Source organism: Rhinichthys klamathensis, unplaced genomic scaffold (genome assembly GCF_029890125.1).
Source record: "Rhinichthys klamathensis goyatoka isolate OS25496 unplaced genomic scaffold, OSU_Roscu_1.1 h1tg000786l_1, whole genome shotgun sequence".
Taxonomy (NCBI): domain Eukaryota; kingdom Metazoa; phylum Chordata; class Actinopteri; order Cypriniformes; family Leuciscidae; genus Rhinichthys; species Rhinichthys klamathensis.
The window spans coordinates 1,030,725-1,055,502 of NW_026607183.1; the positions used below are offsets into that span (position 1 = coordinate 1,030,725).

General features: G+C 36.7%; 4 protein-coding genes across 9 annotated transcripts in view; 2 read left to right on the forward strand and 2 right to left on the reverse strand.

Moving 5' to 3' along the window:
- agfg1a (ArfGAP with FG repeats 1a) overlaps positions 1-7,207 on the forward strand; it is a 32,119-nt gene extending 24,912 nt beyond the window's left edge. For 3 of the 6 annotated variants that reach the window (XM_056243307.1, XM_056243313.1, XM_056243309.1), the window contains 8 exons: positions 1,697-1,882; positions 2,060-2,219; positions 2,298-2,377; positions 2,460-2,564; positions 3,066-3,113; positions 5,080-5,229; positions 5,371-5,469; positions 6,782-7,207. In XM_056243307.1, the coding sequence (XP_056099282.1) occupies positions 1,697-1,882; positions 2,060-2,219; positions 2,298-2,377; positions 2,460-2,564; positions 3,066-3,113; positions 5,080-5,229; positions 5,371-5,465 (824 nt within the window). In that variant the 3' untranslated portion in view covers positions 5,466-5,469; positions 6,782-7,207. The remainder of the gene's footprint in view (positions 1-1,696; positions 1,883-2,059; positions 2,220-2,297; positions 2,378-2,459; positions 2,565-3,065; positions 3,114-5,079; positions 5,230-5,370; positions 5,470-6,781) is intronic. The other 3 variants (XM_056243308.1, XM_056243310.1, XM_056243311.1) reach the window with 2 other exon arrangements.
- On the reverse strand, positions 5,356-15,196 carry slc19a3a (solute carrier family 19 member 3a). The gene is made up of 7 exons (XM_056243314.1): positions 14,930-15,196; positions 13,167-13,827; positions 11,814-12,026; positions 10,453-10,645; positions 9,475-9,616; positions 6,782-7,808; positions 5,356-5,469 (listed from the first exon to the last, which is right to left on the reverse strand). The coding sequence occupies exons 1-6, from the start codon at positions 15,074-15,076 to the stop codon at positions 7,641-7,643; spliced, it is 1,524 nt and encodes a 507-aa protein (XP_056099289.1). The 5' UTR covers positions 15,077-15,196; the 3' UTR covers positions 5,356-5,469; positions 6,782-7,640.
- A 1,099-nt stretch (positions 15,197-16,295) lies between these two features.
- On the forward strand, positions 16,296-17,402 carry bloc1s3 (biogenesis of lysosomal organelles complex-1, subunit 3). The gene is made up of 2 exons (XM_056243315.1): positions 16,296-16,366; positions 16,713-17,402. The coding sequence occupies exon 2, from the start codon at positions 16,723-16,725 to the stop codon at positions 17,317-17,319; it is 597 nt and encodes a 198-aa protein (XP_056099290.1). The 5' UTR covers positions 16,296-16,366; positions 16,713-16,722; the 3' UTR covers positions 17,320-17,402.
- A 2,394-nt stretch (positions 17,403-19,796) lies between these two features.
- Positions 19,797-24,167, reverse strand: sesn3 (sestrin 3). The gene is made up of 8 exons (XM_056243339.1): positions 23,991-24,167; positions 23,723-23,905; positions 23,007-23,246; positions 22,516-22,648; positions 20,833-20,951; positions 20,544-20,734; positions 20,106-20,250; positions 19,797-19,997 (listed from the first exon to the last, which is right to left on the reverse strand). The coding sequence occupies exons 1-8, from the start codon at positions 24,147-24,149 to the stop codon at positions 19,911-19,913; spliced, it is 1,257 nt and encodes a 418-aa protein (XP_056099314.1). The 5' UTR covers positions 24,150-24,167; the 3' UTR covers positions 19,797-19,910.
- Between the last annotated feature and the right edge of the window lie 611 nt (positions 24,168-24,778).

Here is a 24,778-nt window from a genome sequence, read left to right on the forward strand (position 1 = left end):
TCGGCTGCAAAGCAGCTTTAAAAAGAAAATGGTGTCATTGTTCAGCTCAAGTCAGGTCCGTTGTAAAGATAATCAATTATTAAATGAGTTAATTTCATCCATAAAGCAGTTCTGCAGAAAACAGTGATGTCATCTTCCAGTTCGGTTCTCATACAACAGCATCAGTACAGTCAAATCAATAATATTGTTGAATATTAAGTGTCCCCAACTAAGCCCTCTAGTCTAGCGCCAGCAACTGTCCAAATTTGCACTCACATTTATGCTAATAACTTTTGAACCGTAAGGGCTAGAAACAAAATTCTTTTTTCATCCGATTCCTTTGCCTTCATTTTTTCGAACTCCTCCCAGGCCGTTACTTCGATATTCATAAATATTGGAACAGATCATCTTCAGACTATGCCGACAAAGGTATGGAATTCAAGTTGATTCGTCAAACCAGTCTCGAATAACGGGCAAACGATTTCAACAAAGAGAACGCCAAAATGAACGTGAGGCTATATTTCCGCAACGCTTTAGCAAATTCTGACCAAACTTGATGTGTGTTGTGGCAACCATGACCCGAGGCCACCTGCACCGTTTCGGCACAGTGCCACTTAGTGGTCAGGAGGAATGAAAATTCTCTCTTTTTGCTTATAACTCCTGAACAGTTTGTCCAAAAGTCACAAAAATGGTGTCTTTAGATTCGGTGCAGCATTTTGAGTATCCCATATTGGCCATTTTGGTCATTGGCCATTTTGTATTTTGTCGTAAAATTCTATATTTTATGAACGTATTGGCGTATCGTTGTGAAAATCTGTGTGTGTCTTCGGCACCATGCTCTGACAGTACTCAAAAGTTTTGTAGCAGCACCTCCTTATGGTCCAAAATTATAACGAAATTTCCAAAAATGCTAATATCTTTTGAATAAATTAGCCTATTATTATGAAACTGGTCTTCGATATAGATTCCTATATGCAGAGAACATAGATACCAATTGTTCCATAGTTGGCCGAACTTCCTGTCTACCATTTTGATTTTCTTTCAAAACCTACTTTTTCTAACTCCTCCTAGACCTAGACCGTGTCCGATTTTCACCAAATTCCAGTCAGATTATCTTCAGACTGTGCTGACAGATAGTTATAGTTTTTGTGTACTGCAGCAACAAAGTTGAGGCATGAAGCCAAAATGTATTTCTGCAATGCATGTTGACACAAAAATGTGTCAATGTGTCTTGTCACCTTACTCTGACCACACCACATGAAACTGGTCACAGTGCCACCTATTGGTCGAAAGTAATAAACCATTAAATCAAATAACTAGTGACTGTATTTATGATTTTTCAGGCATTTTGCCTAAAATCATCTTAAAATGTCTTTAATTGCTCATTGTTGTAGTTGGTCTGACACTCCCAGCCATGGTGGCATGACGTATCGTGTTCTTTGTGCTTGGCCCCGATAATTGCTGCTTGCAGCTATATTTATATATTATTATTCATACTTAAATGATTATAGTGTAAATAATTAATAAATAATTTGGGTTTGCGTGTTTTTAGCTGAGTTTACTGTTCTGTAAAAAAAAAACAGGGTCTGCCCAAAACAAAACGTGTGAAATGGACTTTCTACTGTGTTGTTGCTCCACAACAACAAAACTTATAGGAAACATTGCTCTTTCATCTTTTCTCTCCCTCTGTTGCTCATCTTTTCTTTTCCTTCCTCAGGTAGCTCATCAGGACTAGCTAATCCCAACTTTGCCAACTTCGATAACTTCCCCAAATCGTGCAGTGCTGATTTTGCCTCGTTCAGCTCCACCCAGAGCAACTCTGTGGAAGCAGTCAGTGTCTCTGCGGACCGATACGCAGCCCTGGCAAACCTCGGCAACGTATTCGGCACCAAACCTGAACAAGGTGCATTTTCACACACTCTTTACAGCTCATCTCTATCTAGGCTTGATATGAGCATTTTTGAGCATGACTCATTTTTCTAAATATTTGAAATGCACAACTTTCCAGATAATGTATTAGAGTCCGGTGCGTTAATGTGTGCTGGGGTTTTAAACGAACAATTTCTGTCTTCATCCACAGGTACGAGCTCGGCGCCTCCATCGGCAGGTGTGGGTCCGCCCCCTCCACAGGCAGCTCTGTTTGGCGGCGACCGCTACGCTGCTCTAGCTGAACTGGACACGGTCTTTTGCACCTCAGCGCCAAATGTGAGCGGCTACAACACTGCCACCACAACGCAAGGGTGAGACCATAAAGAGACGTCTCTGTTCCCCTCATCGTCTTTTTCTCGGTCGTGTTGAACACTCTTTCTCTCATTCAGGTCTATGTTTGGATCCTCTACAGCTGTTGCTCCGGCTCAAGCACAACAGGGTTTACCCAGCATGCTTCAGGGTTTTGCAGGTAAACGTCTTTCAGATCTATTGGAGTTTCCATTCTGCCGCCTTCATCGCCTCTCCTACATCTCGACTGCGTTTTCTAACAGGGCCTTCGACGAATCCATTCGTCGCTCCCGGGGCTCCGCAGGCCACTAACCCATTTCAGACCAATGGGAGAGGAGCAGCACCAGGAGTGGGCGTGGCCACAGCAGGTATAGGCGTAGCTTACATGTACCTGCTAAATCTTAGAGTTTAAATAAGTCGATCGGTCAAACCCCGGCGTTTATTCGCAGAAAATCTTCTCTGAATTCACAGCAGGCTTTGTCCTCGGTGAGTTTAAGACATGAGAAGCAGCTCTTGTTTTGTGTCTCATTATTTATTTAACACACCAGAGGGCTTTGTGAAGATTTTTAAGTGGGTCAGATACACCCAGTCTCCATGCTAGGAGCTAACAGCTTGAGATCGCTCTCACACGCTAGATACAATGGCACCGCAGAAGAGCTGCAGAGATTTCTATATCCCTGCGGCGGATAAATGTTGAGTGTGTGTGTGTTCGTGTTCCAGAGAGAGAAAGGAAAGGCGTCTTTATTTAAATGTGAATAAGGAGGAGAGTTTTTTATAGATCTATATAGAGGCCAAAAATGAGAAAACAAAAAAGCAAGTGCGCTGCGACTGATGGTTTTGTTTGGCTGTGTTCTTGACATGCTGTTCAGACATGATAGGACCCCTGCAGGGTCAGGCTTACCCTGCGGCTCACTTTGGTATGTCCATCTCTCTCTTTCTATCATTTTATCCATTATTTCTCTTCCTTTTCTGGGGCTTAGCCTTGACATAGACTAGCAGGATAATATAAACATCACTGACCACGAATCTGTGGTCATCCTGACCTTCGGACCCCATTAAAGAAAGGTGTGCTTGTGTTGTCTGAGGTGGATGAATCCCAGATAATGTATTGTCTTATTATCCTTTGCAGTGATATCCCATGTCTTCAGCTGTCACAGAAAATTTACCAAATGCATATACGTTCAGTAGGCAATTAAAAATGATTTTTATTAATATTTCATTAGATACAAAATATCAAATGAAGTGGCATCTGAAAACAAACGATGCCAGAGCTTTTCTCAGAACTAACTTTTGTACTTCAAAATCAAAAATAACTTAATTGGGGGCTGTCATGTTTTACAGTGTCCTGTCTTCAGTGTCACATGATCCTGTCACTTTTGATCAATTTAAATTTTGTGTATGTTTATATATTATAAACTGTTGGTTCTTCTCTGTGGGCTGTGTATTGTTTCTGTCCTCCTTCTTCTGCTGGAGTGCTTTAGTCATGTGTTTTCATCTGCTCTACCGATTCAGCGTCACAGATTTCTGTACTCTGGCAGGGAACTACACTGCGACCAAAATGGTCGCATATGCGACCTTTTGAAATGCCATTGCGACCCTAATTTTTAATGGGTCGCAAATGTATCACCGTTTGATTATTTTTGTACCTACCTAATGTTTTAGGCAATATGCTATGATTTACTATGAGCATTTATTAAAACAGAAATGTGTATTTTAAGAATACGTTTTATAACGCGCTCTGAGCATTCAACACATCAAGTTGGCTTCGCGGATTCGCGCTTGTTTAACTGAGAGAACGAGCAGAGAGAGTGAAATGACACGTCCGATTCGCGAACTGACTCCTTTGAACCGATTCACTTTAATGAATGGTTAAAATAACAACTGATCTGTCCAACACTGAACTCAAGAGTCATTCTAGAATGATTCATTCTTTCCAAGTAGAGCTATTCAAGTCATCTGGTGAAATTGTTTTTATATCGCAATATATATCGCAGAAAAATCAAATATCGCAATATCATTTTTTTTACCAATATCGTGCAGCCCTACTGTAAATTCTGTGGGCCTTCAATTGCAGGACTGTCCAAATTTGTAACTGCGTCAAAACAATTCAAACACGAATCATTGAAGCTTCACAATGACATATTATATTTATTTTACTTTTCCTTAAGAGTTCAGAAGTCTGCCCATCTGTGCCAACCATAGCATGGTGAAATCCAAAAGAAATTAATTTAGCACTTTATTGTGTAGGCTACTGTATTTTCTATTGCAGTAAATCTATCCCAACCATTTTTAAAGAAAACAAGAAGGCATGTGTTTTAAAAGATGGAGAGTAAAATAAAAAGCACATCTGTATGCAATACAGTTTCACTATTGGTCATTATTATCCAGAGCGGCTTACTATATAAATAATTTGTGCGACCAAATCATGTTTTGCGCTAGTAACTGAAAAAGTTAGTAGCGCAAGTGCCACCAGTGGAAAATGTTAGTGTAGTTCCCTGTCTGGACAAAAATAGTCAACATGACCCTATTTACTGTTCTTATTTTGAATGATTCATCAGTGCATGTCACTTGAATGTCTTCTAAATTTAAAATGAAAATGTAGTAATTTGCTCTGCCTCTTAAACATTTCACTTTTCGGAGTGGAGAGTTGGAAAAAACATTAAGCTGTGTCTTAATTTAGTTTGTATGTTTTTTCCATTTCAAATCCACTGGTAAATAATATTAGGTTAATTCATATAGTTTAGCTGTTATTTAAAGATTTTTTCCCGTGAAGTTGAACTCCAAACATGATGGCAGTGCATCTCACGGATTGGCTAAAAGGAAACTGCATTGGAAGTCACATGTGTGTATGCAAGTCAAACTGAGACTCTTTGTGTCCCGTAGCCTCTTTCGGTCCACCGTCCATGAGCATGCCGACTGGTTTTGGAAACGCTGCTGCATACAACCTTCCCACCAGCTTCAGTGGAAACTTCCAGCAAGCGTTTCCTGGACAGCCGTTCGCCCAGCCGCACGCGTATCCCCAACAACCCAACGGTAGGGGCTGAGGAAAGATATTAATGCTTTACAATTCAGTCCACCATCATGCAGCGTTTTGCAGAATGTTTCAGCTGTACTTCAGCTATAAAGATTTTCACATGTTCACATTTTTTTGTAGTCACATATTTGTTTTGTTAGGAGGTTTTGCTGCGTTTGGTCAGGGGAAGGTCGCTCCATTTGGACAGAACATGACGGCACCTGGAGTAACCAACAATCCCTTCCTGGTGAGTTAAACAACTCATTTTTGCAAGATTGCAATGTTTGTTTTTTTCTATCAATAATGTATTATAATTATATTATAATTATAATTTAAGTCTATTTATTTTACAAATTTTACATTTAAAATGTACATTTTGAAGCTAAATCTTTTATTTAGAATTTATTCATAATTATCAATTGTAATTAATAATTTATATATAATTATACATTTTTAATTTACATTTCATTCCAAACGGTCATTTGTCTCTTATTTTTCTTTCTTTTCTTTTTTGTTACTTATTTATTTTATATAATCTTTTATGAAATTTACTTTTTTATCTCAATTGTTCATTTGAGTCTCTTTATTTAATTTATTTATTTTAGAAAATATTTCATTTTGAAGCTATAACTGTTATTTGGTATTAATTAAAATATACAGTTATAATATATAAATTATAATTCATTATTATTAAGTTTACATTTAATCTAAATGTTAATTTGACTAATTTCTATGTATTTATTTATTTGCTTATTTTATATAATTTTTTATTAAATCTACATTTAATTCCTAATGTTTATTTCAGTCTTTAATTATTTATTCATCTTACAAAAAAAAATTATTGTGAAGTTAAATGTATTAATTTATAATTGTTATACATGTATAATTATTAGGGCTGTCAAATGATTAATCGCGATTAATCGCATCCACAATAAAAGTTTGTGTTTACATAATATATGTGGGTGCACTGTGTATAATTATTTTGTATATATATAAATACACACACATGCATGTATATTTAAGAAAAAAATATTATTTATATATAAAATATTTATATTTATATATAATAAAAATTATATATAAATCTATATACAGTATATACATGAAAATATTTCTTGAATATATACAAGCATGTGTGTGTATTTATATATATATATATAAAATAATTATACACAGTGCACCCACATATATTATGTAAACACAAACTTTTATTTTGGATGCGATTAATCGCGATTAATCATTTGACAGCCCTAATAATTATTAGTTATACATTGTAATTAATTTATGCCTACACTTTATTCCAGATGTTAATTTAAGTCTATTATTTTTATTTATTTATTCTGTATTATTTAGAAAAGAATTTTATTTTGAAGCTAAATGCATTCATTTATAATTAATTAATTGTTATACATTTAAATTAATAATTTTAAGTCTACACTTGATTCCAAATGTTATTTTAAGTCTCTTATTTTTATCTATTCTGCATTCTTTTACAAAAACAAGTTATTTTGAAGTTAAATCTGCAGGGTTTTTGTTGATCTTCTGTCTTGCAGGCAGGGGCGCCAGCGGCACAGTTTCCTGCAGGAGGCTCATCCACAAACCCCTTCTTATAGCACTCTTGTGTCCTCCAGCGGGCGACCTGCGACTTGTTCGCACCTCTTGCACTGTTTTGTTCTGCAAGTAGCTTTAAAAAAAACATCAATTTCTTAAAGATTTTTTATTGAATTTTAAGTTTAAAAAAACAAAAAAACAGCAAAACAATAAATACATGATCCTGTCTATGGCAACATCCATAGCAACAGAAAACAAAACATTATGCAGGGTTGTCTGGAGAAAAGGAGCTCTTTTTTTTACTGTGCTCCTTTTGTCATTCCTGTTAACTGGCCTGGAAATCATCTGCACGACGTGGCGGATAACTAAGTTATTGCACACCTCCTGTTCATGTTAATGCTGCAATTCTGTACATAATTCTTTCATAGAAATTGCTAAATTTTAGATCTTTGTGCATATCAGTATTTGTATCTTTAACACATACACACATGTACACACACATATGCTGCATATACGGCGTTGACGTCCGCCGTGCTGTGAATAACATTAAGCAAGAATGTGGAATCCCTTTTTGACATCGCCTTTTTGTGCTTTTGCAGTTTCTGAGGCAAAAAAGATTGTTTTTTCCATTATGAGAAGTAATGAGAACTCCTCCTGAACTCATAAGACTCTGAATCAAGACCACTTATGTTACAGAAATCTAAGTTAATGTGTGTATATGTATATATATATATAAATAAATATATATACAATATATATTAAAATGAATTTTACCTAAAAAAAAAGAAAAAAAAAAGTATATTTTTATGCTTTCCTTCTGTTTGTTCATAATTAATCAAGTGTGATGGCTTAAACCTCTTGTACGTCCTGTTCCTTGTGTTCAGAATTTGGTCCCAGTGATGATTTGTGCATCATCTTCTGCCTTAAAAGTTTCTTCTGGATTCTCTCTCGGTGTTTCCATCTCAGGTTTTCGGCACACTGTAGTATACAAACCCCTCAAGAAGAAAACGATTGCAATAACAGAAAAATATCCCCCGTAGATGGTAAACTGTAAGACAAGTAACACAACAACAGTTTGAATGCAATCACCGTTTTTGTCACGTTTTAGTTTTTTAGTTTTACACTCATCATCTACCCGGGGTTACCAGTTAATTCTAATAAACTATTATATCACACTCTACATTCATAAACACTGGGTTAATGTTCTTATTTGCATATCTGCGGTGTCAGGGTCATTGATTTACTTTATTTAATACTTTATGTACATAAATACTCTTGCATTGAGCATCCCCATGTTACACATTGGCGACTGTACTATTTTTTTCTGAATGGACTTTTCGAAGTCGAGAATGAAACGGTATCTTCTATACTCCATTTGACAGAGTTTGATGCTTTTCCTATCAAATGCTAAATCGGCTGTTGATATACATATCGTGTTTCCGTGACTGTCCAAAGCACATGAAGCTGGTGATTGATTGTTTTAATTAGGATACATTTACATGACAACGATCTACTGAAAACAGAAAGTACATTGTCCTTTGCATTTTTTTTGCATACAGACGACAACGTTGTCAAAAAAAATCCTGCTGCACGGATCCACGAAAATGACTAAAAACACAGTATTCTGCTGCCAGGCCAGTAGGTGGCGATGTCACTTTTTAAAGGAACTCCAAGCGCCTATAGACTGAACCATAGATATCCATTATAAAGGCTAGATGTCTTACGGCGGAGTCTCTATCGTCATCACTGGCCGCCATCTTGTCACAGGCAAGCTTTCTGGCGGGCTCTGTGGTCCCTGATGTAAGATGAGTGATCAGCATGAACACAAATACTCTTATCTCGTTGAAATCTTGACGAATTTACAAACGGTTTGGTTTCTTACAAACAATATTAACGTGGCTATAATTCTGGATGATTATTTATTTTATACACTTATTATTCATAAGTGTGCCGTGTCATAACTACATCTCTGACGTTTATAACAAACCGTTTGAAAATCGGTAGAAAATTGAGCACGATATGGTTATTTAAAAAGTACATGCACCAATAAAACACAATGTTACGAGTGAGCGAGCTGCTTGTGACAAGATGGCTGCCAGGTGCGGACGTCGACCTCCATTGGCCAGCAGCGCGGACGAGACATCTAACCTTTATTATGGATATCTATGGACTGAACACATAATACACATGCGCATGACATCACTGTTTTCACAAATTCACGTTTTTGTGGTTTACACAGACAATAACGGTATCGGTTTCAAAGACTTGCAGGCCCCCAAAACACAGTTGTCGTGTAAATGAATGGCCAAAACGCATTAAAAACTTTCCGTTTTTAGTTGAAAACGATGTCGTGTAAACGGACCCCTTAGTTCAAATTTAAAAAAAAAATTGTTTCTAGACCTTGCCACTTTTTTTTCTTTTTCACTGCACTGACCTCCGTTTCGCATATGAAAGGTTGCGATGTTAGGAGCCATTCACACTGCACATCATTTCAAGCAGTGCTGACCCCTCTCCGGAGCAGGGTTTCACAATCCTGGGTAAAAAGCGATGCTAACCCTGCTTCTGAATTACAAATGTGAAGCATTCCTTTACCAGGGGTTAAGCGCAGTGTGAAAAGCCCTAGTGTTTTGTATCCAATAGAAATGTAGCATCTGTGTCATGCTGTTGTTTACCATATAAAATCATTTTGATTTACATAAACCGTGTAACCTCACCTGTGTGACAATATCCAGACCAAGCCCACTGCTGTCCACCACCACAGAGGTGATGATTGTCTGGAGGACCAGAGCACAGAAGGTGTTGGCTCCGAACACAAGGGCGTAGCGCTCCATGTTCAACCCCGCTGCTATCTGGAACCTATGAGACAAAGGACATGGAAATGATTGTGCATTCATTGGCTTAATGAAGAGCGGATTTTAATGTAGATGTGTTCTCTTTTCTCCCTGCTGTTTCCGGGCCTGTAATATTTCATTCAATCTAATATATCCTTGGCTAAAGTTGTTTTGTGTGAGTGCAATCTGTATAAATCCTTATCCTGTAATGAGTGACTGGAAAAATAATGGATATTTATTAGGGCAATCAGTAACATTCTGAGTTTTTGAAATGTACCGAGTTGTCACCGTCAATGAAAACTATTAAATATTAGGGAATTTTATAATTGTAATTTCCAGACCTGGGAAATTCTTGAAAGTTAAGACCATATTATAAATGTCTATACATTGCTCTTTATGAGTGCAAGATCTCTATAATTAGTTTTTCATTATTTGACAATTATTTGAACTGTATACTTTAAAACATCAGTAAACACATCTGATTCTACCATTAACAGGCATTTTTCTGCCCTCTTAACCTTTGAAATATGTACTTTTTTATGGCATCTAGCCTACTGTATATAAGGTGTAAATGCTTTACATCATCAGGTTTCAGGCAATAAATGGATCTGAAATTTGACTATAAGCATTACAGGTCCAAAATCTTTACCATTGCTCCAATTAAGGTGAAACGGCAAGTGGTCAGATAAGATAATGTACACGTTTATCATATAATTATGCTACAAGTTTGACGCATGAATAGATTAAATTCAGCAAAATTTGGTTTATGATAACATTTAACTTACTAAGAAATAAACATCATCTGAGCTGGGTAAGTAAGCAGGTGCTTATAAGTCGTCACATATTTTGGACAGGACTTACATGGCAATGGTGATGAGCAGCATGTACAGGCTCTTAAAGATGATGTAGCCACAGTAGCAGACCCAGATGTTGGCGCTGAAGACCATAGCGAAGAGAGCACCGGCCTCCAGGGCAGAGAGCGCTCCCAGAGCCATCTCACCCCAGCGAGACCAGTCTGCAGATGAAAACCCGATCCCGTACGCCGCCGCGGCCCCTGTGGTGCAGACCGTGATGATGGACAGTTGCCACGTGTGATGGATTTTTGAATTAATAAAATAGTAAACTGTATATCAAACTAATCATAACTCTTAAACATCTAACCTTACTTCCTAAAGCCATTTTTCAGAACAATAAACGTAAAATTCTGTAACTTTTTTTACGTTCACTTTTTAAAAAGTTTTTCACTTCAGCAATAATCTGCCAAGTGTCATCTTTGAAAAGAGAGACTTAAGTCTGTGCATCTAAAGCATTCAAGATTTACGACAGTTTAAGTTGGAAATTTAATTTTCAGGTTTATGCTCAAAAAGTTAATAAATGGATTAAACTAATAAATGGGGGGGGTTAACTGACAAAATGACGAAAAATTTTACTTTAGAATTTTCATAAAAATTCCACTTGCAAAATGAAATGATGACGTGTTTACTGGCGGGACAACCTGTCACACACGTCACTCACATGAGATCACAGCAATAGAGTGCAAGTGCAACAGTCAGTTGCAAGCGTCAGCCCGCATTATTTCAACTTAGTTTTAAAATAAATGTGTTTAACAGCGGAATTCGTGGTAAAAAAACTACATTACCCATGATGCTGTACAGACAATTACACCAACCAGAGAGTCAAAACAAGAAAAACATGCCAAAGAGCTCTTTAGCCCCGCCTACTACCATGAACACTGCGAATGACGTAGTAGATCCCCTACACTCTCAAACTATTAAAATTTCAATATGCATATTTTGCAATAAACTTAATAATATATAGTTTATATATAGCTATAATCATTTAATTTGATTATGCAGTTCGCAATGCTTCATGGGATTGTAGTTCTTTCCCTCACTAAAGCTTTTAAGTACACAGTCTTGCACCTTCGTATTTTTGTCCGACTTTCAAATACTTTTTCCTTCAAATCAAAGTTTGTAGTGTTATGATTCACCTCGTAGCTGGTTGGCTTGGAAATCCCTTTTGTAGAAAGGAATGAAAAAAATACTTCCGAAACCAGTGCAACTAAAAAAGTGAGCGGGCACTCCCTCCCATACATTTTTTCTTGTTTGACAAGCAGTTTCACTCGGATATACGTCACAATAGGGAAGAAAAATCTATCACAATAAAGTTCAACTTTATCTAAGTTCATTACAAGTATAGGCCTAAGTGTCCCTTGTACTCACCAAAAAGGTTTGAGAGGGCCTCCACTCCTCCATTGTAGACCGTGAAGTTACTAGACGGCTCCACGTGCTCCCACAGTGACTGGACGTAGTTCACCGTCTGGTTGTAGCCGCAGGTAGACAGTGCCCACCAGGCTGACCAGATAATCAGCGTACGGGAGGAGAAACACTGCCGGAAATCCCTCCACAGCCGGAGCAGGACATCACCACAGCCACCTGGGATATTATCAGGACAATCAGAACTAAGATCATGTGGATTCATTCAACAGTCATTTTATGGAATCAGCTTCCAATGCAAGACAGTTTATTGTCTTTTATAGAGATGAGCAGTTTGTAGTCCTTAAAATCAGTATGAAATAAAAATTCACCCTTTCTATTTTCTAAATGCATCTTAATGATCTTATTGTGAATGATTCATCCATGCATGTTTCGGCTTTCCGTTACAAAAAAATAATTATACTTCAAGTTCAAGTTCAATTTATTAAGTCTACATAAGTAAAGTTCAAGTATATTTCAGGTTTTTTTGTTGTTGTTGTTGTTTTTTTTTTTTTTTTAAGTGCAAGAACTTAAACTTGCTAACAAGTTGCTAAATAAGAAATATACAACTACCACAAAAAGTTAGATTTGTATACATTTATCTTCACAACTTTAACGAATTTCGAAGCCTAAATTCAATTGTCGGAATTAAACAACTAAAGTTACACTAAAAATGTATATGATCAAAAAGTTATAACAACATATTTTTTAACACTGCTTTAACAGTGTACTTTTTTACTTTTTTAAGTCAGTTTAATGTAATTTAAGTTGAAATGACTTAAAACATCCAATTTGATTGTACTTAAAAATGTAAGGCAGAAACTTTTTTAGGAACTACACCAGTCAAATGACTCCAATAAGCTTCTGAAAACTCTTCCAACAAGTTGGAAAGTTTGAGTTAGAATTGTTTGCAAGAGTGCAAGTATAAATACAACAATGCTGTAAAAGCAGACTACTGAGTAGATGAGTTTTCATGTTCAGTGTGATGTTCAACCTCTGGAAGCTCTGTAGTCCCATTTAGCCACTTGTTAGCAACTGCCTTTTTAAGACACATAAAAGCTTAATAAAATAAGGAGTGGACTATTACTGATGTATTTTTATGTCGCAGAATAAAACATGAAAATATCTTGCACTTGTGTTCACCACAGACCTTATTTCAGGCCTTTAACCAGAAAACCCATTGACTTTTAAGACAATGGATCTGAAAGTGCAAAAATGCATCTTATTTCAGGGTTTAGGACTAATTCCTCCTGACTGAGGCACTCTATTAGCTTCTACCCCATGTGATGTTACTAATATGGCAGATTTGAGTAGTCCTACCTGTCTTGGAACTTTTTGCACTACTATCACAATCATTGAAACCTTCCAGTATTTCCTGCTTCGGTTTGGGTCCATCATCCACCTCTAGGGCATCTTTTTGGTCATTGCTCTGAAGATCCACCTCTGACATAGACCCTTCCTCGGGTTCCAGATGTTTAACTGTCTCAACATGCCCTTCACCATCAGTCTCTCTACTAGCTCTGCTCCTTTGGTGGAAGAACATGCTTGTCTTAGGCATTGGGAGAAGAATGGAGGATATCAACGCAACGGCGGTGAGAACAAGTGTAAACACTAGAATGTAGTTGTAGGACATCAGTTCAAAAGAGACTAGGACCTGGCCTAATACTGAACCCACGGTGTATCCCAGAAGCTGTGCGGTCCGGCAGTATGAGGTGGCTTTCAGGTAGTGCTTCAACTCCACCATGCTGTAGATGTACGTGAAGTAAGCAACGTCACACGACATCACCACTCCATATGTAAACTGCACAGCCTGCATCTCTCGTACACCCTTACACCACAGTATCATTGCCGTGGTGGCAAACAGGACTAAACACTGGAAGACCACCACAGGTTTGTAGCGTAGAAAATCAGTGAGGAGGAAGACAGGAACCAGCACTGTCAGGTAAGAGTACGTCCACACTGGGAATATCTGATTGGTTACCTTGAGGAGGAACAAAAACAGCTACTTTACCACCAACAACAAACAAGATTTATTGCACAAATCTTAATCAGTAATCAAATTGATTCCTGCAACAACAACAAGGAACACTCGTAGCCTATAATTAATTACTATAAATATAATACAAGACAAAATATAATGGAAATAATATAGAAAAAATATTATTATACAAATAATGATATATACAATATGTAAATAAAAATAATTATAATTTTACAATAAATCTATCATGTCACAATTCTGTTACTATTTGAAATGCCATGTCAACTTGTCAAATATAGATTTTTTATAGAATATTATTTATATCCACTATTTTACAGCAGTGTACAGAATGTAGAATTTTATTGCACTAACTCAGTAACTATATCAGAATCACAATAATTGATTTATGCAAAGAAATTCATGTATCCTATAATTAATTAGTATATTTACTAAAGAACAAGAAAAAATATATAAATAATAATATTATGTAAATAATAATATGTACGATATATTAATAAAAATATAATGTAAAAAATGTTTTAAAAAAATTTAATTCTAATTTGAAATATTATTTCTATCCACTGAACATTTTATAACAGTATATATAATATACTTTTTTATTGTACAAATCTAACTCAGTAACTATATCAGAATCACAATAATTTACCATAAAAGGTTATGCTTTCTCTGTAATTCATTTTGCATTTACAGGCAAAGTTGACCCAAAAATGAAATTTCTGTCATTTATGTTCTGTCCCTCATTCTAAATCTGTGACTCTTCTTTCTTCTGTGGAAGATGAAAGAAGATATTTTTAAAGTTTTTTTTTTAACTATTTTGTCCATAAAATTAAAATCAGTGGGATTTAAAACATCCATTGACTTTCATTGTATAGACAAAAAACACTTATTAGACATTTTTAAAAAATATCCTCATTTGTGTTGCACAGAGGCAAGAAAGTCCCACAGGTTTGGAACGACATGAGAGTGAGTAAAGGATGACAGAATTTGAATTTCTGCAGTGCACTATCCCTTTTACACATGAGTCATGCAGTTAGGTTTTGAAATCCAAAAACATTAAGTTAATAATTAAAGTTTGGTTTACCTGCTCAATGGTTAAGTTCTTGTCTGGTCCAGTTAGGAATGGAATGAGAAATGGTTCTAAAGGCTTTACTGTGCTGAAGAACCCATAGATGCATAACAGAGAAGTGGGATACTTCCAGTCCCTCATCCACCGCTTCAGAGTCTCCATATTCACAATCTGTAGGTTATTATAAAACGAACACTTAATTTTACTTTTGTTGCATGCACTGTTTACCTTTGCCGGTGTGTGAGATCTGTTTTCATGGAAATACTTTTCCTCTCTTAAGATAATCACCACACACTGAGTGTGAGACTCTCTGTCTGTGTGTGTGTGTGTGTGTGTGTGTGTGTGTGTGTGTGTGTGTGTGTGTGTGTGTGTGTGCGTGTGTATATGCTGTAAATGAGCAACCAGTGAGCAAAGTTCTGCTTAGATTATTCAGATTACACCTTAATTCTGAGCATTACTGTTATTCACCAGATAAAGAAACATGCAATAGCCAAACAAACCCTTCCTATTTTAAAGGGGTGGTTGATTATGATTTCACTTTTCTAACTTTAGTTAGTGTGTAATGTTGCTGTTCGAGCATAAACAACATCTGCAAAGTTACAACACTCAAAATTCAAAGCAAAGGGAGAGATATTTGCTTTTAAAGAAATTGCTCTTTAAGGACAACAACAAACGGCTCGTAGGGACTAACGTTACAGGACATTCCTCCCGGGTTAGTGACATCACCAACCCTAAAATTTACATAAACCCCCGCCCCCGGAAAAAAGATTTATAGATTATCAAGGCAGAATATGCTAATCAATGACTAGAAGATAACTACACATAAAGTACATAAATTCATCAACTAACCATTCAGAAATGTCCTGTTGCAATCTACACATTGTCACTTCTTCTTGGGTCTCTCCGTCATTGTCTGACTCGGGTTTGAACATAAAAGGCTAAAAGTTTTATAAATTGTCAGTGCATGGCAAGCTGTTGAAGTTCCGCCCTCTGTGCCGGGTGCAACAGCTCATTTGCATTTAAAGGGACAGACACAAAAACTGTGCGTTTTTTCTCACCCTCAAAAAGTGTATTTTTTTTGTTTGTTTGTTTGTTTGTTTGTTTGTTCACATACATTGTTTATTTCCTTAATTTATTTGTGTTTGTTTATAATTCCTTGCTTTGACTAACTTTAAACAGCATACTTCACTCATGACTTCACTCACAAACTTCTGATTCTTTAGGCTTATATTTTGAATTCACTTAATTTAATTTTACTTTATTTTACTTTATTTAATTATTATTATTTTTATTCTGTTATTTTCGCATATTTCTTGGGACCTTTATTTTGAATTCGTGCACACTTCTGATTCTTATGGACTTTTATTTTAAATTTCTTCCTGCTTCCTGCTTCAAATTGGTTTCTCGTGACAAATCCTATGACATTTGGATTGTGGATACAAACACCAGCAGGTTAGAAAAAGACACACATTTGATTCTAATCGCTTTTTCAATACAATTACTGTGCATAATTAATATCAAAACATACGCGTTAAACAATATCATCATAATTTAACTAAAAGCAATTTACAGCAAAACGTAAATGCGTATATTAACTAATTGCCTAAATAGCATTTATCGACATTTGTCATGGAAGTGCTATGATATTCCTTTAAGTACTTTAGAATACAGTGTAAATGTATGTAGTGTAAATGGTAATCATTACATGGTACCATGGTATTTAAATGTATACTGACACCATACTATACCATGGTAAAGCTTACTGAGTAATCAACTGATTTAAACATGTATCTTCCAGGTGTGCAATCATGGCAAGCAACAAATTCCAAATCGTGGTACAGGGAGAAGCATCAGAAACTGATTCGGATGATGAAGTGTACATCACCTCTGCCCCTCCTGTCCATGCATCATTATCATCATCATCATCAGGTATGAAGGTGGCAGGAGAAGCGTCCGAGACCGACAGCGAGGATGAGGAGGAGAGAGCGTGCAGACTGGCCTCTGAAAGCCAACAGCAGATGCTCCGCAAAGATCTGCCTCCACTCATCGTGATCAGAAACACACCTGCGACCGTGTGCGGACAGGAGGACAGATCGTCGCCTGTGTCCAGACCTGACTCGGGTCGCTTTAACTCGTTACTTCAGCAGAAACTGCTGGAGAGCAATGCACGACTGTGCACTGACATCAACCAAAGCATGAAACAGGTGTATCAGAACGCTGCCAGGGACATAAGACAGGCCACCACTCATCTCAACAACTCTCAGACAGGCATCATCAACGCGTCCCACAGCATTAGACTCATTCTAGAGGACCTGAAGTTCGTGTCTGAGAAGATTGACATCATTACGAGCTGTCATCTGCTGCCGGACATCACCATGCCAAACCCCGTATCTGGACAATCGTAATCTAATGCTTGAGAGTAAGTTGAGACAGCTTTAAATGGCATATGGGCCCGTTGTTGAGGGTCCAATAAAAGCCACAACTTGGATACATTTTAATGATTTTCTTGGATGCAGCATGAAGTGTGGAATCTGTCAGTAGCCCTAGTCATTGACCAACATGGCCATGATTATCAGTGATCAGTAATAACATGGAAATTTGTTTGGGCTGATTTGCTGAAAATAGAGAAAATTAATATATAAGAATATATAAAAATAAAAAAAAGGTTAACTTGTCTGTTGTGTAAACTAAATTTCTCTTCTTTTTTTAGCATATAGGTTGAAATATACATCTGATTTAGGGAATGTAACTAGTCAGCATTTATTTCTATTTATCTTTTAGTTCATGTAAAAAATATAATTTAAATAAATAAAATATAATTATTATTGAAATAATAAATAATGCAGGTCATAAATAAACCGTGTGTAGCAATATAATAAATAAATGTTTAAAGGAAAGTATATATTTAGGGGTTGTGACTAGTCACCATTTCTTTACATTTTTATTTTACCTTTTGGCTTTTTTGCAATTCAATTTCCTGCAGTTAATGTAATAAATAATATTTTAATTAGATTAATATTATTACTAAATAATATAATATTAAATATTTCAGGTAATAATAAACTATATATATATGCACACACACACACACATATATATATACAGTATATATATATATATATGTGTGTGTAGGTGTGTCTATATATATATATGTCACACTGAAGGTCACTGCTGTTACTATATGTCAAATTGCCAAATATGAGTTTAATTTTTTTTTTTCACTTGCTGCATATTTCGCAACAGTATAGATACTTTTTAGCCCTTTAGCCATAAAATTGTCACACACAAAAAATCACTCGTAGCCTGAATTTGATTAGAAACTTTATTGAAACATACAGGTCTGTGATTGGCCACTGGAGAGAAGTTCCAGTGCTGCCGTTTTGGAAATGTATAAATTTATCATGAGTGGAGAATATGAAAGCTTCATAGCACCACCTTGATCGGAATAAACACAAGTAGGAAATGCAGCAGACGCGTACGGCCATTTTTCAAAGGCCTTTTTCCATTAAATCTGCTGCGTACACTTTGAAACGCCTACAGCTGAGTTTGAAAGGCACTTCGATGACAGATTTACCTACATTTGTAACAATCTCTTGTGTACCTACGACTAAATTACTAAATCATAACCTGTTTCTGAACAATAATAAGTCACTGTCCATAAGACTAGCAACACTTTGCTCATTCTATAAAGCTTATCCTTTTACTATACATTTAGCTTCAGACACAATCTTAATCTATTTTTTTTTAAAGACACTGATGCTGCACCTTGATTAGAGTTGTGCAAATTTGAAGCAATGATTAAAGTGATATAAATAAACCTTTGAGAAATGCTTTGATGGACAGTAATTATCACATCAATAGTATCAAAAGAAGTTAAGTTTTCAGACGCTCCCTACAGGCAATCCTGCACATAACACTCACTCACACACATGAACTCTCTCTCTCGCTCGTGTGCAGGTTTTCTTTCACAGAGGCACACTAGTGCAAAGAGACGCGCAACAGATCTGCAAACACTTTCACAGACGTTCAGAAATAAGACATGCTCACACATACAGAAATAAAGTCACATGATGTGATTAGTAGAGCTATTGCAGGTGGCAGTAACATGTATAATAAAAAAATGAATTTTGTTATCTAAAGTATAACACTGAGATTGAAAGGAAATACGGTAATAAAGGACTGATAGTACAGTAATAATGCTACAAAAGCCTTAGTTTCCAGGTAAACAACTAAACCAAACTAAATTGATCTGAAAAAAAGTCTAGAAACAAGTTACAAAAAAAAATCTAAACAATACATTCAATATGAAATAAACAAGAATGAAAAAAGGCACAGGGATTTTTTTTTTTTTAAAGAAAGGAAAAAAATTCTCACATTCTGTTATTGTCATTCATGATATTACAAAAGGAAAACAGTATTTTTTCTTTTTCCAAAATACAGTTTTTCTCAAATGTGCAAAAAAAAGAAAAAAATGACAACTTCCTGTTTCAAAAATGTGAACTCAGTCCTCCAGTATTTCAGCTTACAGTATAAATGAGATTTCAGTTAGAAAGTATTGCACGTTAAAATGTGATTTGTCAAGTCATGATGTCGTTTGATTGATCAGGTCAAGTCCAAGCGGATTTTTCTGACCTTTAAGGATTACATTTGAATCCAGCAAAAGTCATTGCTCCCCACCCACAATTCTTATGACGAATGATTTGAACATGCCCGAACATCCCAATTTGAAGTTTGGGATTATACCCAGAATGCTCTATACTCAATTTCCTTCATTTAGTTCCAAGAAACGATCCAAGAAAAGGTATACATAATTGTAAGATTTTAAAACTATACGCAGAAGTAATTAATAATGACATGTTCCATGATGGGGAAAAAAATAGTTTGGTTAAATTTAGGCATAATAATAATAATGTCCGGTCATATTGTGGGTGAGGTTCAATTGGTCAGATCACCTAAAAGATTAAGTCTGATTGGTTAATTGGTGACGTCTGATTGGTCAGGTCATATAATGAGTGATGGCTCTCAAAGCATAGAGCAGCTCTGCCTGCATTCGAGCCTCCATTAGAAGCAAATTCACATGGACCTGGATAAAGGAAAGAAAGGTAATTGAGAATATCAGCATATTTAGAGCAAAAGTAATGCTGAAAAAATAGTAATAAGTAGTAGTATTTCACATGATAATATGACTTGCCTTTTCGGAGTGTCTGAACTGGTGCCAGTAGCTCTCGTACATGCGGCGAGTGGTTCGCTCTGGATAACACGTCACAGTTTTGATGTAAACCTTCAGACTGCGCTCCAACAACTGATTCACCTCACCGTAGTCGTAATCATCATATCTGCAGACGCACAGAATGAAAACATGTTCATCTTTCAATACTAGGCAGTAAAGAGCTGGACATCAGTACTCCTGGTTGTACTGTGCTATAGTACACTAGGGGGCGCTCTGGGCATACATACTGTACACTATGATTTACAGTCGCATACTACTACCTGTATGCAGACAGTAGGCTAGTGTGTAGTAATGCAATAGAAATTATAACTTTTGCCTTGGCAACTAACTTGAAAAAAAGTTGGAGTACTGAAAAAATAGAATGTAATATGATTGTAAATTACACACTCATGGACGTACCTGATGCCGTACATACAGTGGACGTAGTTGAAGAGAGCCCTGCGCAGCATGCTGGTGTCCACCCCCTCGTGACTGGCCATGTTGTAATAGGTCAGATCACACGCCGTTCTGAACTTATCATCCAATAGGTGACCAATGTCAGAGTACAGCCTGTTGACCAGAGAGAAACCATGATCCTCCCATGAGTAGTCCTACAGAGTGAACAAGATAGAATGATCAATCATTCGTTCTCAATAGGGTATTGAAGCAAAATGCTGTGTATGTGTATACGCGAGGGTAGTTGTCATACTTGTGCTTTAAATGTGGGTGGGTTGTCTTCTCCGTGTCGTGCAAAGTCCTGGTATCCAAACGACGGGTCGTCTACAAACCGAGCCACGGGAGAAGGGGGCACCACTTCCTCATCAAACCCTGAATATGCAAATCACAATATTTTAATACAATATACACAAAACAACAGACTGCAAGATCCTTTTTTGTTTTCAAGCAATAGTTCAAATTCATGCTTTGTTTGACGTCACTGATGACAAATGGCAAATAAAAGTCATACAGGTTTAGAACAGAGTAGAGTAGATGATGACAGAATTTTTCATTTTGGTACCGGTAATTTAATATTAATTCCCACTTTACCACACAACCACAACAGTAACAGGAAAAAAAAACAGTCTAATAGTGTTTTAGTTCAAACATATAATTGGTGTCGAGCGGAAACCTTATATCCCCAAAAACGCTACTTTTCAGGAAATGTGAAAACCGGTGTTGTCAAAGTTTATATTGTGGCTTTATATGTGGTCAGACACTAGCATATGTCATCATATTTTACCAAAATCAAGCTCAAGTGGAGGTTTTTGACCAGTGAATTTCGGCCACATCTGAGGCAGTAAGTGCATCGCATTACATTTTCATCAATTTACGGGTTATAACGTTTACACTAAAGACGTTTATAACGTTTAAATGTAAAGACGAAGTGATACACAGGCTATTTTAGACAGTATTGACTGTGACTCTACGACAAATGATAAAGACACTCTTCTCCGCTCCTCAAACACACAGCATTAGTCTATATATATAGTGTTTCGTGAACAAAGAAAACACTGCACTTATTCAAAGAACCAGTTCTTTATTTATCCTTGCATTGCAAACAAGCAGAGACGCTCCACACTGCGAGCGGAACTTCATTCAAGATTGAGTCGGGCGGATTTATTAAGTTTGACTGACAGTTTGAGGAGCCAATGTAGTTACGAGATTTGGTCACAAGCACTTTTTAATTAGCCAGGGAAAACCCAGACAACTTCCGGCAAATTTAGATTTGCTCTGAAAGTTAGTCTGGCAAAGAGCTCATTCAAGCCCATTTCCAATCCGTCGAAATCGCGGCACCAATCAGAAACGTTGGGGCGGGCTTTACACGATGACGACAGCGTTGGGATTTTGAAGCAGATTTTGTAGCCTACATTACAAAGATGGATGCCGCCGTCGAACATCACTCGTTCGAATCAGCTATCGCGTCTGTTTTAAGCGATTTGAACGTTTCCTTTTTGTTAAAAACCGACCAAAGAACAACACTCTCGGAGATGTTTCCGCCGCTCTGCATACGTCATCTCCTTCATCGCTCTGATTGGTTTTAGGTCTATCCGCGACGTCCGTTGGTGACGCCCCTCTGGAAATGATTTGTCTATGACGCTTTGCCAGACCATAACTCAGGTACAACTGAGAATGGTCTGGTTTTAACCAGACTACTTTTTAATACTTTTCATTGGTTAAATATTTGCAAAAATCCCAAGACAGACATAAAGGGTGACCAATAGTAATGATTTATGACGAAATATAGAGATACAAGGTTTCTGCCAGACAACAACGATATTTAAAAGTTTCAGATTTTATTAGCATGTAATATTATCATTATGCCAGAAAATATGAATAATAGTATAAATTGAAAAAGAGTAGATGGGTAGAAAAGGTATATGTGTTGTAATACCTGCAGACACCACCAGAAGACTCTCTTTCTTTTCTTTCTCAAAGCGAGTGAACATCTCCTCCTCGGACGCATCGTCGTCTTCTCTCTCCTCCAGCAATCGCTTCATTCTCTCCATCAGTGCTTCCAGCTCACTCTAAAATACACAACAATGGAGTTAAAAAAATTACATGCTACTTTTGTCCAAACAAATAAAAAAAATAGCCCTGAATATGCACAGAATATGCATAGAATTAATATGCAGATGAATGTCATAAAACTTTTCAAAAACAACCCAAAAATGTAAAAAATAAAATAAATGTATGTGTATATGTATAATATTAAAATGTATTGCATTATATATATATATATTTATATAAAATTATATAATAATACAACAAATTATTATATATAATAAATGACATTTTATATATTCCACATCATATTTTGCATTAAGAACCATAAGAACTATTCGGGCACATCCCTAACATGGATACTCTGTAATGTTTTCCTACCCCAGTGTTAGGGTTACGCAGGGGGTTCCCGTTGGCTTGGTTGCCGTTTGTTAGGTGACAGGTGCATAAACCCGCCATGGCTCGAGGGCAAAGGTCATCCGTGACCCCGTTGACCTCAGGGTCAGGGTTGACTCCGCTACCAAACACAAAACTAGCCAAGGCATGGAAATGAGCCAACAGTACGACAGCATGAACCAGCTCTGCCAGAGACCAGCTGTGCTCTCCTGTCTTCACCAGAGCCTGAGAAACAAAGAGTGTAAGATCATTAACATTTGATAGAAAATATTTGCATTACATTAAATTTTTCTCAGGAAAGTCATTCAGTGTCCATAACTGTCCACAGTGTCCAAGCGTGTCCAAAAACTGCTATTTAAATGTTTACATTCAACTCATATCATTTTTATTTGGATTGTTGATTATTAAATAAATTGGATTACCTAATTGATTATTAAATAAACTAGTTTTAGTTTAGTTTTGGTGTTTCAGTAAAAAAAAAAAAATGTATTCACAAAGAATTAACAAAATTGGATTGAAAATGCCATGCTTTTATTTGCAAGATGGTATTCGGATGCCACCCTCTGAATTAAACATGCACATAGTGACGTCATGTGACAAACAAATGTAGTGCAGAAATGTTTATTGTTGCATAATGATTGCATAATGCTAAAATAATTAGCTAGAATGCTGAGCAATAATCAAGATCGCTAGTGTGTTACCTGTATATGTTGCTTTGTAATGAGCCAGGGTCTGTGCGCGAGAATCTTGTTAATCTCGTTGAGGTTGCGGAGTCGTTGCGGGCAGAACTCCAGACCTCTCAGCCAATCAGAACACACGCCTATCTGCTCGAACTCCTGCATGTGGTGACACACCAGCGAGGAACACTGATGCCGCGCTGCAGCCTGCAAAATACAGACAAAAATCACTCATAAAACTATTCCAGTTAAATAAAGTCTCCCTTGAAAGTGTTTCTGTATGCGTTTGTACCATTATAGCGATGTAATGTCTGTAGTGGAGTGGTAGGGGGCCGTCCATCCTCAAGAGGTAATAGTGGCAGCGCAGGAAGGCTTGCAGATAATGCGGGTGGAGCCCCATCACCTGCGTCAGGTTGTCCACGCGGCCACTGAACTCTTCGTCTAAGAACATCACTGTGGAGTCACTCAGAGGCATCTGGGGTTGAGGATCAGAACATGGGACATTTCACAACAGTGCAAAATATTGACTATATTTTTCCTCACATAAAAGTACTGTGGTCAGATGGTAATGGAAATTAAATATGTGGTGTATAGAACTAAATTGTGTCTGATTTGTAATATGAGAAGGCCCCAATATGCAATGCTATGAATCAGAGCCAAAAAGATTTGAACTCTGACTCAGGTTAATCTTAATTCAACGAAGGGACAGATGCTATAATTCAATTTACAATCCAAATACACTTTCTTAGATCTCCCGGCACGCTTAACTCGGATTCAATGAAAATTATCTCCTGAACTGGCTGAACTCAAAACAAAAGGGAAATGAACACCAGCTGACTCGAGAAAGAACGATTACAGTATCTGAGTTGGGTGAACTCGAATTGAGTGAGAGAAGAGAGAAAAAGTGGTAATATTGTGGTATACTGACATATACTATGGTACTGAATGAACCATATGAACTATGTATGAACGATTCAAAAGAAATTAATACTTTTATTTAGTAAGGATGTTAAATTGTTAAGATTTAAATTTCAAATAAATGCTGTTCTTTTGCACTTTTATTCATCAAAGTATCCTGAA

What these genes read in the sequence shown, in the direction of transcription:
- slc19a3a (XM_056243314.1), bottom strand. Translation starts at nt 15,076, where the DNA reads ATGGAGACTCTGAAGCGGTGGATGAGGGACTGGAAGTATCCCACTTCT. An exon ending in GGCCCTCTCAAACCTTTTTG is followed by an intron (nt 10,646 to 11,813) that starts GTGAGTACAAGG and finishes TCTGCACCACAG; the next exon opens with GGGCCGCGGCGGCGTACGGG. An exon ending in GTCTGGATATTGTCACACAG is followed by an intron (nt 7,809 to 9,474) that starts GTGAGGTTACAC and finishes CTTGTCTTACAG; the next exon opens with TTTACCATCTACGGGGGATA.
- bloc1s3 (XM_056243315.1), top strand. Translation starts at nt 16,723, where the DNA reads ATGGCAAGCAACAAATTCCAAATCGTGGTACAGGGAGAAGCATCAGAA.
- sesn3 (XM_056243339.1), bottom strand. Translation starts at nt 24,149, where the DNA reads ATGTTCTTAGACGAAGAGTTCAGTGGCCGCGTGGACAACCTGACGCAG. An exon ending in GACATTACATCGCTATAATG is followed by an intron (nt 23,906 to 23,990) that starts GTACAAACGCAT and finishes TGTATTTTGCAG; the next exon opens with GCTGCAGCGCGGCATCAGTG. An exon ending in TTACAAAGCAACATATACAG is followed by an intron (nt 23,247 to 23,722) that starts GTAACACACTAG and finishes TTTGTTTCTCAG; the next exon opens with GCTCTGGTGAAGACAGGAGA.